The sequence below is a fragment of the Apostichopus japonicus genome, chromosome 23 (assembly GCF_037975245.1).
Source record: "Apostichopus japonicus isolate 1M-3 chromosome 23, ASM3797524v1, whole genome shotgun sequence".
In the NCBI taxonomy this organism is placed as follows: Eukaryota; Metazoa; Echinodermata; class Holothuroidea; order Aspidochirotida; family Stichopodidae; genus Apostichopus; species Apostichopus japonicus.
This window is the reverse complement of record NC_092583.1, coordinates 4,962,971-4,976,931: the sequence shown is the minus strand read 5'-3', so window position 1 is coordinate 4,976,931 and position 13,961 is coordinate 4,962,971. Positions and strand designations below refer to the sequence as shown.

The 13,961-nt window shown below is 34.7% G+C and overlaps 1 protein-coding gene across 3 annotated transcripts in view; it reads left to right on the top strand.

The window, feature by feature from the left end:
* LOC139964689 (1-phosphatidylinositol 3-phosphate 5-kinase-like) overlaps positions 1 to 13,961 on the top strand; it is a 147,586-nt gene that overhangs the window by 129,079 nt on the left and 4,546 nt on the right. For 2 of the 3 annotated variants that reach the window (XM_071966518.1, XM_071966519.1), the window contains exons 23-36: positions 290 to 377; positions 1,179 to 1,296; positions 1,897 to 2,038; positions 3,660 to 3,800; positions 4,618 to 4,753; positions 5,155 to 5,250; positions 6,556 to 6,725; positions 7,957 to 8,094; positions 9,230 to 9,295; positions 9,536 to 9,715; positions 10,397 to 10,500; positions 12,016 to 12,244; positions 12,618 to 12,779; positions 13,500 to 13,574. In XM_071966518.1, the coding sequence (XP_071822619.1) occupies positions 290 to 377; positions 1,179 to 1,296; positions 1,897 to 2,038; positions 3,660 to 3,800; positions 4,618 to 4,753; positions 5,155 to 5,250; positions 6,556 to 6,725; positions 7,957 to 8,094; positions 9,230 to 9,295; positions 9,536 to 9,715; positions 10,397 to 10,500; positions 12,016 to 12,244; positions 12,618 to 12,779; positions 13,500 to 13,574 (1,845 nt within the window). The remainder of the gene's footprint in view (positions 1 to 289; positions 378 to 1,178; positions 1,297 to 1,896; positions 2,039 to 3,659; positions 3,801 to 4,617; positions 4,754 to 5,154; positions 5,251 to 6,555; positions 6,726 to 7,956; positions 8,095 to 9,229; positions 9,296 to 9,535; positions 9,716 to 10,396; positions 10,501 to 12,015; positions 12,245 to 12,617; positions 12,780 to 13,499; positions 13,575 to 13,961) is intronic. The other variant, XM_071966520.1, reaches the window with a different exon arrangement.

Sequence of the window (13,961 nt, the reverse complement as noted above, 5' to 3'; positions counted from 1 at the left end):
GTTATTTGCATATAGTTTGTATGTTGTCATAGCGATAAAGACTGACCAGCATTGTTCCTCTCTGAAGTTTGATTCTACCAAGAGATGCCTGCCTGTAGTTCATTATATGGTTCCTCTATATAGAACTGCTGTATGGGTTCCCTTACCATTGATTTCAATCACTATTCCATAAACTGCAATCATTTTAGATAATGTTACATGACCAACATCTTCACTAGGAGTAGCTAACATCGAGATAGTCTGTATTATGGAAGTATTTTGGACTCTGAAAGTAACATTCTTTCCTCAGAAACGGAAACCAAGACTCTAACATTGCAGGACGCCTTTGTGAGTGCTAGACGTGCATTAGCTCAAATTGGAATGGCCTGGAGCGAGAGGTTTGATTAAGATTATAATAAGTAAAGTACAAACTAATCCAACAAGTTTATCCCTCCCTCCATCTTCAGATACCTAATATCTTGTGTTGAAAATATCGCAATATAGTCTCTCTTTGAAAAGAAATGCCATAGTTAAATTTGCAGACCCATTTTCATTGAGACAATTTCTTACCAACAAACAAATATCGTTAAGGGATTTACATCTAGTTTTCTTTCTGTACTGATGATAATTATGGACTCCTGATGAAGATTTAATTTGAATATATATTTTAATCCTCGCAGTTATGGTAAAATGCACACTCTCCATCTTTAAAGTTACAAAGATGTAACAATGTTTATCCTTTAGTATGTTTTATTCTTCCAATATTTGTTGATAATGTTCCAGTCAGTCAGTCAGTCAGTCATAAAGCCAGTCAGTCAGTCATGAAGCCAGTCAGTCAGTCCTTAAGTCAGTCAGTTAGTCAATAAGCCAGTCAGTCAGTCAGTCATTAAGCCAGTCAGTCAGTCAGTCATTAAGCCAGTCAGTCAGTCATTAAGTCAATCAGTCAGTCATTAAGCGAGTCTGTCAGTCAGTCATTAAGCCAGTCTGTCTGTCTGTCACTTTGTGTCTGGTATGCTTTCGTTATCCCGTAGGAAGGGTCAATTGATGAGATATCTGTAGAGGCTCTGACAGACATATCTTGGCAGTTATTATTTATCACATAACACAAATACATACTTTTAAGTTACCTTTGATCCTTTTATCATTCACCTCCAGCGTGTATCTGTATCTAAACGGTGTTTTCCATTTGTCTATCGAAGGTTTCAGGATTTTTTTTACCAAGAGAAAGAAAGGAAGAGGCGAGAGCAGGGTAAGAGGAAAGCTGGTGAGGATGGCTCGGCTAGTCCAAAGTTCAGATTATCAACAAGTCATGAAGATGTAAGTAATGTGAACTATTTACAAATATCCCATATCCCATTACAAATAAACAATGTGGGGTTACACCACATCCTTTTCAACCACACACAAAAAGCAGTTATTAGCAAAACTTTGAGCGTAAATCTAAATACAGCCTTAATATTTTAATATAAATTTTTAAATGTTTTCCTGGGGTATGACCCCCCCCCCAACCATCTACATTGGAATTGGCTTCGACAACGTCAGCCCCCCTCCCCCCTCCTCCCTCCTCCCACATCCTTATTAATATCCTGGATTTGCCCCAAGTGGACATTTGCAACACAAAACCAATTACACTGGAAGAGAGACTATGTTATATAGAACTGGGTTATCTGCATTCTTTCAAATCCATGCAACCTACATATATATATATATATCTATATAGATATATATATATATATATATATATAAATATACATATATATATATGTACCCAGCATGTCTCATGAATCCATATTCTACTCTGTCATTGCTTTGTCTGTGGTATTAACTACCCCTTGATCCTATTATCAGCCTTTATATAGATCAACTTCTCTGTCAATGATATTAGTGAATCCTCAGAAGTTTGTTTATTTGTACCAGGAGCCTCCATCTACTATGCAGCATCCTGTGTCTGTTAGCAGTAGCAACTCACTAGTAAAGCCTCCTCAGTTAACGGTTGAATCCAGCACAGGATTAACAGAAACTGTCTTCACAGAGATCAGACAGCAGACAAATACAGGAGGTATGCTTTTTACGTCAGCCGGTTTTACAATTAATATCTGTTTATCAAAGTGACAACTGTCACTGTCCTTGAAAACAATGGTTTCACTGTATCAAAACCTGGTTAAATTCTATGTTCTATCCCATTCAAAAGCACAAAGTCATGTTTTTCTCGGACAGAATTATTTAAGATATCATTGTCTACATGTCAAAATTTAACCAATAAAAGTGAATTGATTTGAGTGACTTTCATATGTACATTTACCATGACCATGTTAAAAGAAAATCAAAGGGAAAATCCCCACAATTACTGAGTGTCATGTGCAACCTTTCAAACAACATGTTAATCAAATTGTTAGTGTGAAACAATGTTTTAAAGTTCCTTCCCTTTCAAATGGAACAATCTTTTCTGGTAATAGCTCTTTAAGCGGAAAATTTAGTCATCACCATGTAGCTCTTTGTGTACTCATGTTTAATTTTTATTTATAGTGTATCTGTTTAATAATTTGTTTATAGTGTATGTGTTTGATCATTTTTTTATAGTGTATATGTTTTAAATGTTTATAGCGTATGTGTTTAATAATTTTTAGCATACGTGTTTGATCATTTGTTTATAGTGTATGTATTTAATCATTTGTTTATAGTGTATGTGTTTAATAATTTGTTTATAGTGTATGTGTTTGATCATTTGTTTATAGTGTATATGTTTTAAAATGTTTTATAGGGTATGTGTTTAATAATTTGTTTATAGTGTATGTGTTTAATAATTTGTTTATAGTGTATATGTTTTAAAATGTTTATAGCTTATGTGTTTAGTAATTTGTTTATAGTGTAAGTGTTTGATCATTTGTTTATAGTGTATATGTTTAAAAATGTTTATAGCTTATGTGTTTAATAATTTGTTTATAGTGTATGTGTTTAATAATTTGTTTATAGTGTATATGTTTTAAAATGTTTATAGCTTATGTGTTTAGTAATTTGTTTATAGTGTAAGTGTTTGATCATTTGTTTATAGTGTATATGTTTAAAAATGTTTATAGCTTATGTGTTTAATAATTTGTTTATAGTGTATGTGTTTGATCATTTGTTTATAGTGTATATGTTTTAAAATGTTTTATAGCGTATGTGTTTAATAATTTGTTTATAGTGTATGTGTTTAATAATTTGTTTATAGTGTATGTGTTTAGTAATTTGTTTATAGTGTAAGTGTTTGATCATTTGTTTATAGTGTATATGTTTAAAAATGTTTATAGTGTATGTGTTTAATAATTTTTTTATAGTGTATGTGTTTGATCATTTGTTTATAGTGAATATGTTTTAAAATGTTTGTAGCATATGTGTTTAATAATTTTTTTATAGTGTATGTGTTTAATGTTCGTAGTGTACGTGTTTAGTAGTTTTTTTATAGTGTATGTGTATGTGTTTGTTTTGTTTTGCCTTCAAAATGTTGCTTTCATGTCCTGTTTCTTGAGTTAACAACTGTTACAGATACATTTAATGACAATGGATCAACCACAATTACATAATAACAAATGACTTAACTAGTGTACATTGCAAAAAATTAGCTTGATTTTCATGTAAACTGTAATGTTTGTTTCCTTTTGCTTTACTTATTCTTGATGACATCTTGTTTTCTGCTCTAGGAGAGGAGAACAATGATGTCAAAAGTACAAAGACCTCTTCCCAGAGTCTGGTTCCAGGCGTCAGTAATGACCAAACCTCTAAGGACAATATCTCAGTATCGTCAACTGCCTCAGGGGAACAGATTGGGTTCGATCAAACAGGTAAAATAATAGTGGTACTTTAACTTGCTTTATTTCTAATCACTTCAAACTTCATGTAAATCCATTAGGATCTACAAGAAAGCAGGCCATGTTCTTGTATCAACTAAGCATTTACAAAATTGGCTTCCTCGATATAACCACCGATGCAAAATTTAAAGGATTTTCTCTGGTTGTCCCTTGGGTGACCAGGCCATACATTTTGGTTGTACAAACAGTGAACTTGGTTGTACCAAAAAATGTAGCAAAATATTAAACATTGGCCAGTACAGTAATGTCACTGTGGTAGGTACAGTACTAAAAGCCATATCAATAATGGCTGCCTACACTTCTCCTCTGACCACCCCACCTCCAACCCCTCCCACACCCATCTTTGACTCCAAATAATCTAAAGTCATAGTACCTGTGCAGTCTGGAATATCAGTAAAGTCAGGAAAAAGAAGGGGAAATAAAAAATATGTATTCTGGGTCTTAAAATATTTGAATTTTGAAGTTAGGTCTGGAAAAGTGTTTAAAATCTTTATCTTAGCACTGCATACTTTCATGAGTATGTATAAAAGATTTCCTCTTTGGCAAACGAGCACTTTTTTACTGGATTAGTCAAATTTGGATGTACGCTGTCCTTACAATTGTTAGGCCTATTATAGGTAGCTTAACATTACGTCCTTATCAGTGTGTCAGTTTCATAATAAGCGGTTAAACAATGATTTTGCCTTGAAAGCATCCAGAATTTGATTTGTTGAAATGCCTCGCAGCCGTGTCCGTGTGGAAATTTTTACTGGCATAATAAATATTTTGTCTATTCTTTTTATATTTCCAGACCAATTCAGTATGCAAACAAATGCTGACTTTGGTATTTCTTCAACAGACAACCGTCCCGCCTACAGCAGGGTTCGAACCATGTGGAACAGTCTCATGACGGAACAAACCGCACCGATTAAACTCGATATGCCTTTGTGAGTAAAAGGTCTCTCTTTCTAAAGGAGCAATTTATTTGCATAATGACACTTACTTGTATAGAGTACGTCTTGCTGTTGAAGTCTGAGTGCTTCATGTTGATAAGTGTCATCACCAATTCGTCTGGCTAGAAACAATAGTGTTCACTTGAACTCAAGAGCTGTGAATATCATTGTCTAGTTTTGAAGTCTCTTACCATGGACTGAACCACAGAGAAAGGGAATGTTTTAATGTTTCAGTGCAATTGTATGTGCTATTTCCTATGTATTATAATGTGGCTTAAATCATTACATATATAATGTGACATAATTACATGATTACATTTATCATGTGTAACATAATTAAATCATTACACAGATAATGTAATGCAATAACATTCTTTGGTTTTATTCCTTTTCAGCCCACCTGACCAGCACTACATGTTGCCTCCATGTAATATTTCCTCTATTGTTATATTCGATAAGGAACCAAGCTCTATCATATCGTACACTCTCAGGTAGAGTATAAATTAGTTAAATTAATTCAACTTCAGAAAGTTAGTTGATTATAAACTAATACTTCTCCATTCTTACTGGATTGAAGACCGTCCTATGTTTCTTACTTATCACACCTTTCATATTTGGTTAATAACAATTCGTTCAGTTTTCCAGTTGATTTCGATAGCTGACATTCCTGATGCTATGGCAATGGGTAACCAGTCAGCTTCGGTCAGTGACGTCTTCCTCTGAGATGCTGCTGATATTCCACAAATCAATATTTAAATTGATTTTTATTGGCTGTCCTTTCCAGATGCTTATAGTCAGGCATGAGTTTTTCCGCGAATTCGTGGAATATCTACCTCCGACATTTACACCGCTCAATTTCGGTGAATTTCTAACAACAGCGTTGTAACCTTTGATCCGTCGTACTCATGTTTTTTCATTACCTATGGATATCTAACCTGCAGGGGGACAAAAATTATTATCCTAACACACTGTAGCATACGCAAACTGGAGCCTATACCGCAATTTTTGCAAAGTTCTGTGATTTTGTTTTTTTACCCCAGGCTCATCCCTGTATAGTTTATAGCACTGTCTTGCTATTCCTCACTTAAACTGACGATATTCAACACAAGCTCAAGAATAAATGCAACTGAACTATTACAAAAGTGAATTGTGAAATGAGATTAACAAAATACTCGTCCCTTGGATAACATTGTGTGTAATGTCAGTTTTCAAGGGCCGTTTAATATTGCAGAGAACCAACAACATAATGTTCACAAGTTTAACGTCCCAATATGAGAGCACTACTCGACACTTGTTTCATTTTCGTACTCAGGCTCTATTTACGATAACTGTTCTGAACAAAGCATGAAATACTCATCTATTATTGTGTTACGAGATCGCTTGTATCTCTCCAATGCACGACATATGGAAGTAAAGAGTAAAAGGCACTAATATCCGCAATGATGTGAAATCAGATCAAACGTGTAATCATACACAAGAAGTTAGAATGGCAGTCCTCTTAAGTACTATCTTATTTCCTGTGCACCCACTTCTATGGTATATTGTACAGTGTGTACAGTGTAATACATGCTTGTGCCCTCTCTTATTTCCTGTCCACTCATTTCCATGGTATATTGTACAGTGTGTACAGTGTAATACATGCTTGTGTCCTCTCTTAATATTTCCTGTGCACCCATTTCCATGGTATATTTCACAGTATGTACAGTGTAATATGTGCTCGTGTCCCATCTTATTTCCTGTGCACCCATTTCTATATCTTATATACTAATTAAGTATGGAATGATTTTAATCCTCAGTACCGATGAATACAAAAACAAGCTTGTGATAATGGAGGAGGAGAGACGATCTCAGTCAGTGTCATCCTACAACAGTAAAGCATCGTCCGGTAGAACCAGTCCAGCGACTACCAGCAAAGGGCCGGAAAAAACTGTGAATGACAGTACAAAAACCAAGAGTTCTAAGATTAGTGAGTAAAAACTATTAAAGTATTAGTCAGATAAAAAAAACACCCAATAGAATTTTAATGACGTATTTTGGCATCCTTTCGTTTTTCTATATTTATATACGATAGCATGGTTAAGCTCTCTGAAGAAACTGAATTTGTTGTATGATGATTCCTTCATTATATAAATCAATATTTCCCCCTTCTTTTGCACATTTTTAGTCCGTTTACACCAAGATTTGGCAATGCTATTTATAGTTCTGATAAAACATGGAAATGTCACAACTCGGTTTTCTATCTTTTGTATCTGCAATGTAAGACACGAAACCAAACTTTAGTGATGCCTCCTTTCTTATTTTCTTCTTTCCCATACATTGCTATGTTATAAATATCCCCAATATGAAGGAAAGTAAGTCTTGAGTATTTCAGCAGATTTTGGGGGGAACAGCTTTAATTATGCAACTTTCCATATTTCCTTTAAGCTGAGCAAAATTGACATGTTTTTTGTTCTTTTTGTCACTGAAAATGCACCTAAGTGTATTGTATAACTTGTTGCTTTCATATTCTGACATTTTGTGTCCCTTTCAAAGATGCTCTTTGCACTCTGTGCTGGTGTTCCTAGTTTCATCAGCTGTCGTACACACACCAGTAAAAGCGAGATATGAATCCTTCTTTAAAAAATTCTTTGGAAAAGGCACTGTGGAAGAGCTAAAATATCTTTCCATTTAAAAAAATAATTGTTTTGTTTAGCATCTACAGTATTGGCAAAGAACAGCTGTCTCCGTTTTACCTCTTGTTTTATTTCTACTTGTGCTTACAGGTGTATGAATCATTTATTATCACACAAGCAACTTTGGATCACACAAAGACCAAGGAATTTCAAAATTTACCCTCAGTTACATGTTTTGCAATTTTAGCTGGGCTTTTTGTAGGTGGCAACAAAACTAAATCATTTGACATGTTTGAGAGATGGTACCGATAGCAAAGAAATATACTAGGCATCAATTGCAGATGGGATAGCTCAGTTTGGTAGGAATTGCAATCCTTGATGTCACTGGTAGAAAGCAACGTACACTCAACATATTCAGGGTTTAATTTCCAGATATAACTATTTCTAACTAATCCGATGATTAGGTCTTGCTTCGCTGCTAACATTCAAGCGTTGCCTGACGATGACAGGATAAAGAGGTTACGTTCAGCCTGCATCGCTCACCCTCACATGAAAACTTTCACATCCTTTTTCTCCTCACCAAAGAAAACAGCAAGAGGGTTTTGAATTTCCTTTGGAATAAAGGAAGCTCCTCGGTTCCCTCGGTGAAACTTGACGAAGTCACTGATGAGGGAGGAGAGGTGGAAACTGAGTTTGGACAAAGCCAATCCATCGAGAGTAAAGGTGATTTAAACAAGAAATGTGTAGATAGGTCTCTATGAGTGTCATTGTCCTATTAAAGTTAAATCAAAAGCAGGTGGTAAGAAAAATTGATTGTTTTGACACGTCACAAACCAGCTGGCCAAAACATACGGCACCAACATACACATTCACACAGCACAATTTCACAAACGATGTAAAACTGGACAAGCGCCCATTTCTTTATATGTTTATATCTTCATACCAATAACTACAGGAAGTATTAAAAATATCATAATACTTAAATTATAACTGTAGATATATTGAAATATAGGTTGAGACATTTGGAAATAAAATGTCAGTATTTTTATATCAATTCTAGACGTAATCCATTGTAGAATAAAAAGATATATAATGTGATTTGAAAATATTCTGACAATCTCTTCATCTGAAGACAGAAATCTCTAGTGTATAAAATATGATCTTAAAAGAAGAAATGAATGAACGGAAGACATATCCAAGAGAGTTTGTCTGAAACATTCTTGATTATTCCTACGTCCGTTTGACCAGTTTTGTTACTATTAAGATGGTAACCTGTCAGTTGAGTGCTATTGACCGTTCCCACATTTCGGATTCTTTTCTACTGGCCGTTTGGCGTACGTTCTCTGTCAAACTTTTCCATCTCGATACTGTTTGTTTGATATACCTACAATCCATCTGGCATACATTTTGTTAAACTCTATTAAAATTTTATTTACCTTTTTTTTTCACTGTTGAGATCATTTTTATCAAGGGCGTAGGAACTGGGGGGGGCTGGGGGCGCCAGCCCCCCCTGTGAAAAATGTGTAGGGGCGGAAGTATCATTCCGCCCCCCGCTTCGCAAGTCAGAAAACCCCTTTTTTCATTTCCAAATGAGAGAAAAAAATCTCATTTGGAGCACCAAATTGCATCTAAGGCCAGGTGAAAATACAAAATTAAGTTTACAAAATGGAGTCGTTGTTGAAGTGTGCTATATTGCACCAAATTGCATCTGAGGCTACCTGGAAATGCAAAAAATTCCAAATGGGAGGGGGAGACCCCCTCCCCTTAGACCCCTCCCCCAGGACTGCCATAAGTCTTCAGCCCCCCCACTCAAAAGTACCTTCCTATGCCACTGATTTTTATGTTCTGTTCCTTTCAGAAGAAGGAGATCTGGACTTGCCTAAGTCAGTAAAGGATTCCGATAATGCACCGTCCATTCTTTACCGTGAGTAACATTTTTTCTTCAAGAGCAAGGAGAACCTCCAACAAGTTTATGGCCACTTTTGGTTTCTTGTTTTTCCTACCAAATTCTTTAACATAATTATATGAACAAGCAACATCATACATATAAGCACATACATGATATCCAGTTTCATCTTCAATGGCTTCATTGCAGTGTTGTGTTGGCAAGTGAATTGGTAAAAAATAGCTTAATTAGCCTGTGGTTTTTCTCTTTTCCTTTCAGAGTTTACAGATCCCAGCAACTCTCAGTTCTGGTGCCAGGTTTACTTCCCCTCTGAGTTTGCCCATCTGCGCCAGCTCTTGTTCCCGTCTGGGGAAGACGTTTTCATCAGATCTCTTGCGAGATGTAAGAATTGGAAGGCGACTGGTGGCAAATCTGGCTCAAAATTCTCAAAAACCAAAGGTACAGGATAATTTGCTTTGTCCCCATCTATCTTGCACAAAGTGTTTCTGTTCTAGATCCCACTGAGGCGTTCCCCAAATACTGTGCCAGTTTACAAACAATTGCAGTCCATGTATCTCTTAATAGTTAGTTTAGTAGAAAAAAAGGATCAGGAGGGACACTTAAGTCCCCATCAAGGACCCTATAGGAAAGGAACAAAACCTGAAGACACAAACACTCAGACCCGATTACAATGCTTAAAGTTCTTGTCCAAAGCATTCTTAAACCCATTGACACTACTTGCAAGTACAACTTTCTCAGACAAACGGCCGTTCCACTCATTCACAACTCTATTAGAAAAAAAGTTATGCCGAATATTAATGCTACTTTGTGACTTTTGGAGTTTAAGACAATGACCTCTGGTACAACTACAACTATTAACAAACATGAAAAAGTCGGTAAAGGATAAATTGTCAAAACCATACACATACACAATCTTGAAAACCCGAATCAAGTCCCCATGTAACCTCCTAAGCTCCAGTGTGGTGAGATTCAACAGTTGTAACCGCCTATAATTATGTATGACTCTAGTAATCTTTCATAGGATTAATTCTTCCTAGTCATTTCAAAATGTACTAAAACCATTAACATCACAAAACCTGAAGCCAAGCTGCTCACTGTTCCTTTTGTCTTTATTCACAGATGATCGGTTTGTACTCAAGGAGATTCAGCGCATAGAGTCACATTCATTCCTTCAATTTGCTCCTCACTACATTAAGTACATGGAGAAGGCTGCTCTCACAAATGTAGGTTATGATGTTTCCTGTACATTCCTGTCAAATATAAACTTGTATTTTTTGTTTCATTTTCCCGAATCATGTGGTGCCTACTCCATCATTTAAAAAAAACTTAAAGTGGAATTTACGTGAAAACCTAATCTGTAACTTCAATCTTTCAAAATCTAAAATGTTCTAAAATTATCACAAATGATCACAATGATCTAAATGATCACAAATGATATAAAATGATCACAAATGATATAAAATGATCACAAATGATATAAAATGATCACAAATGATCTAAATGATCACAAATGATATAAAATGATCACAAATGATATAAAATGATCACAAATGATATAAAATGATCACAAATGATATAAAATGATCACAAATGATATAAAATGATCACAAATGATATAAAATGATCACAAATGATCTAAAATGATCACAAATGATCTAAAATGATCACAAATTATCTAAAATGTTCACAAATGATCTAAAATGATCACAAATTATCTAAAATTATCTAAAATAATCACAAATTATCTAAAATGATCCAAAATGATCACAAATTATTTAAAATGATCACAAATGATATAAAATGATCACAAATTATCTAAAATGATCTAAACTGATCACAAATTATTTTAAATGATCACAAATGATCAAAATTGTGCCACAAATATATTAAGGTGTAAATCCTCAAAAGACTTTTTAAATTTGCAGATGGAATAGTTACCACAATATACCGTAAAGTTGTGGGACACAAAAATGTTCAATACATGGAGGAGGCGAATGTTTGTAACCATGATTGGTATTGTATAAATCATGCGTGCATGTTACATTGCTGTGTCAGAATGATGCCAGGTTACATCCTGACACATAATTTCTGCTATGTATGTAGCACTGTGACTCCACCCTACTTAGCAGAGGTTCAGTATTGAATTACCTGTGAGACTCCTGGGTACATTGCATATCTCACTCCAGCATTTTAGGGCAATTTAAGGCAATTTTTGTGTTTCACTTCAATAGCTACCTATCACAGAACATTATATTTTCTTTCCGAGTACTTTTCAAAATAAGATTTTCTGATTACCACTAAGGAAAAGATTCCAAATGATCAAACTACAATATCCTGTTCTAAAGATTAGTTCATGAAATGAACATTGATAAGGGTTAAAATTAAACATGTTGCCTTGCGGACAGTTTAGTGTGTTAATATTGTATACATGAGAATTAACTTTACATACATATAACAAATTCAGAAGTTTCATCAGTTTCATCAATATATGAAATGATTTTTGACTTTTCAATCAATGAGCTGCTGTGGAATGGGAAAATATCTGAATGTCAGAAAGTGTCAATTTGTTTTAATCAAAATCAACTTAAAATATGCTAACTGGAAATAAAAGTGATTATAACCTACTAAGATTTCTTAAATCTTAAACTGTCTAGTATTAATATATATCCTTTCAAGTTATTTTCTACTGTGTTTAAGTTTCATTTAAATGTGGCATTTACTTTTTTTTGTGCCCATAGCAACCAACTGTTCTTACTAAAATTCTGGGCTTTTATGCAATTGGATGCAAGAACCCAGTTACAAACACTGCCCAAAAACAACATGTCATCGTCATGGAAAACCTCTTCTACAAAAGACAGATTTCCAAAATATTTGACCTAAAGGGCTCCATCAGAAACAGACATGTCAAAACCTCCGGTGATGAAACTCGGAACACCCATGTACTTATGGATGAAAATCTCATCAAAGGTTTGTAACATGCAGCATAAAATGTTCCAATAACTTATGCAACATTATGCAGAAAAGTTAATTTTAATCTTTGACAATTTTTGTGCAACAAAGTAGGAAATATATGCACCTTTTGGAATTTTTAATGGCCCTACAAAATTTAACGATGTCGTAACTAACATGCAATAATTAAGGTTTCCTTCTCTCCCCACACAGAAACCCCTCTCCCCTACCCATCTAGAAATGACTGTATGCCTATCCCCCACCCTCCCCCCACCCCCTTTATGAATGATGATGCCTCTGTTCTGCATACAATCACACATCAAGTCATTAATTATCTCATCAAACATAAGTTACCTGACATCAAATAAATGACCTTCTCCCTACCCATTAGAAATGGTGAAGTCCCCGCTGTACATCCCATTACACAGTAAATCTGTTCTCACACACGCACTGGAGGGTGACACCGGCCTCCTGGCTCACCACTTTGTGATGGATTATTCGTTACTTGTAGGAATCGACGAAGAACACGACGAGCTTGTGGTTGGAGTCATCGGTGAGTTTGATGTTAACATCATTTAAAAGGCTGACACTAGGATTAGACAACACCACATGTTGATGTTGCCTCTGTAAATATAATCCATTTGTTTGTAGATCAACGTATATTTCACCTGGCAATTAAAGCCCCATTTTCTAATCATATGCACTTTCTAAGATATGATAGTAGTCACAATCTTCCAGGTTATATGAGAAATGTAATAACACAATAATAATACATAGTAAAATAATATTATATATGTAGAAAAACATAACAAAGAACATTACATTCTTAATGCATTTCTTTACTTTGCAACAAAAGTTGCTTGGCTGTTTTTCGTTATGATGTTGTTTAAACGGAAGCTATTTAAGGGACCTCTTCATGTTTTCAATACTTTATAACAAGTTAATGTGTTGTAGACAGCAATAAGGTATCTGGCAATATACTTTGTATGAAATTTTTTGTGACATGACAATTTTAGAACATCAGAGATGAAATCACAATGCATGGAATGCTCTAATGTCACTGTTAATATATTCAAAACAGCTTGAAATATTGTTGTCACATCTCAAAAAAAATGTCCTTTGTTAAAGTTTACTCCTGTTATTTGCCAGACTGTTATATACGTTTCAAATATGGTACAGAAGCTTAATCTGAAACAAGTTTATCAGCAACCTTACAGATTATTGCTGTAACTGTGAATGTGCGGTCCATAGATTTTTATTGTCCCTTTCGCAGATTTTATTCGCAAGTTTACATTTGACAAGAAGCTAGAAATGATCGTGAAGGCTTCTGGTATTGTAGGAGGACATGGTAAGTTCTATTTGTAGTCAGTTGTGTAAACAGTTCCAAAATACAATAACTTCTTAAAATAAAAGCCTGGATATAATTCATACTTGATATGCAATGTTTTTGTTGTTATGGAGGTCATTGTAATTTGAGGTCGCCACAGGTCAAAAGATTGAAAACCTTGTAAACAGGATAGCTCTAAATAATAAAGCTTGGTTGAACTTTGTGTGTACTTTGTATACAGATCCCCAATAATGAGTACCAGAACTGTATTATTTTCTGTGGAGGTCAAAGGTCATTTTAGGTCACCAGAAGTAATAATCTGAAATCTTTCTTAAAGATGATAACTTTCCAACCTTAAAGTATGAAGGTTGCCTGTTACAAAGTCCATGATATGATATATGGGAGTGT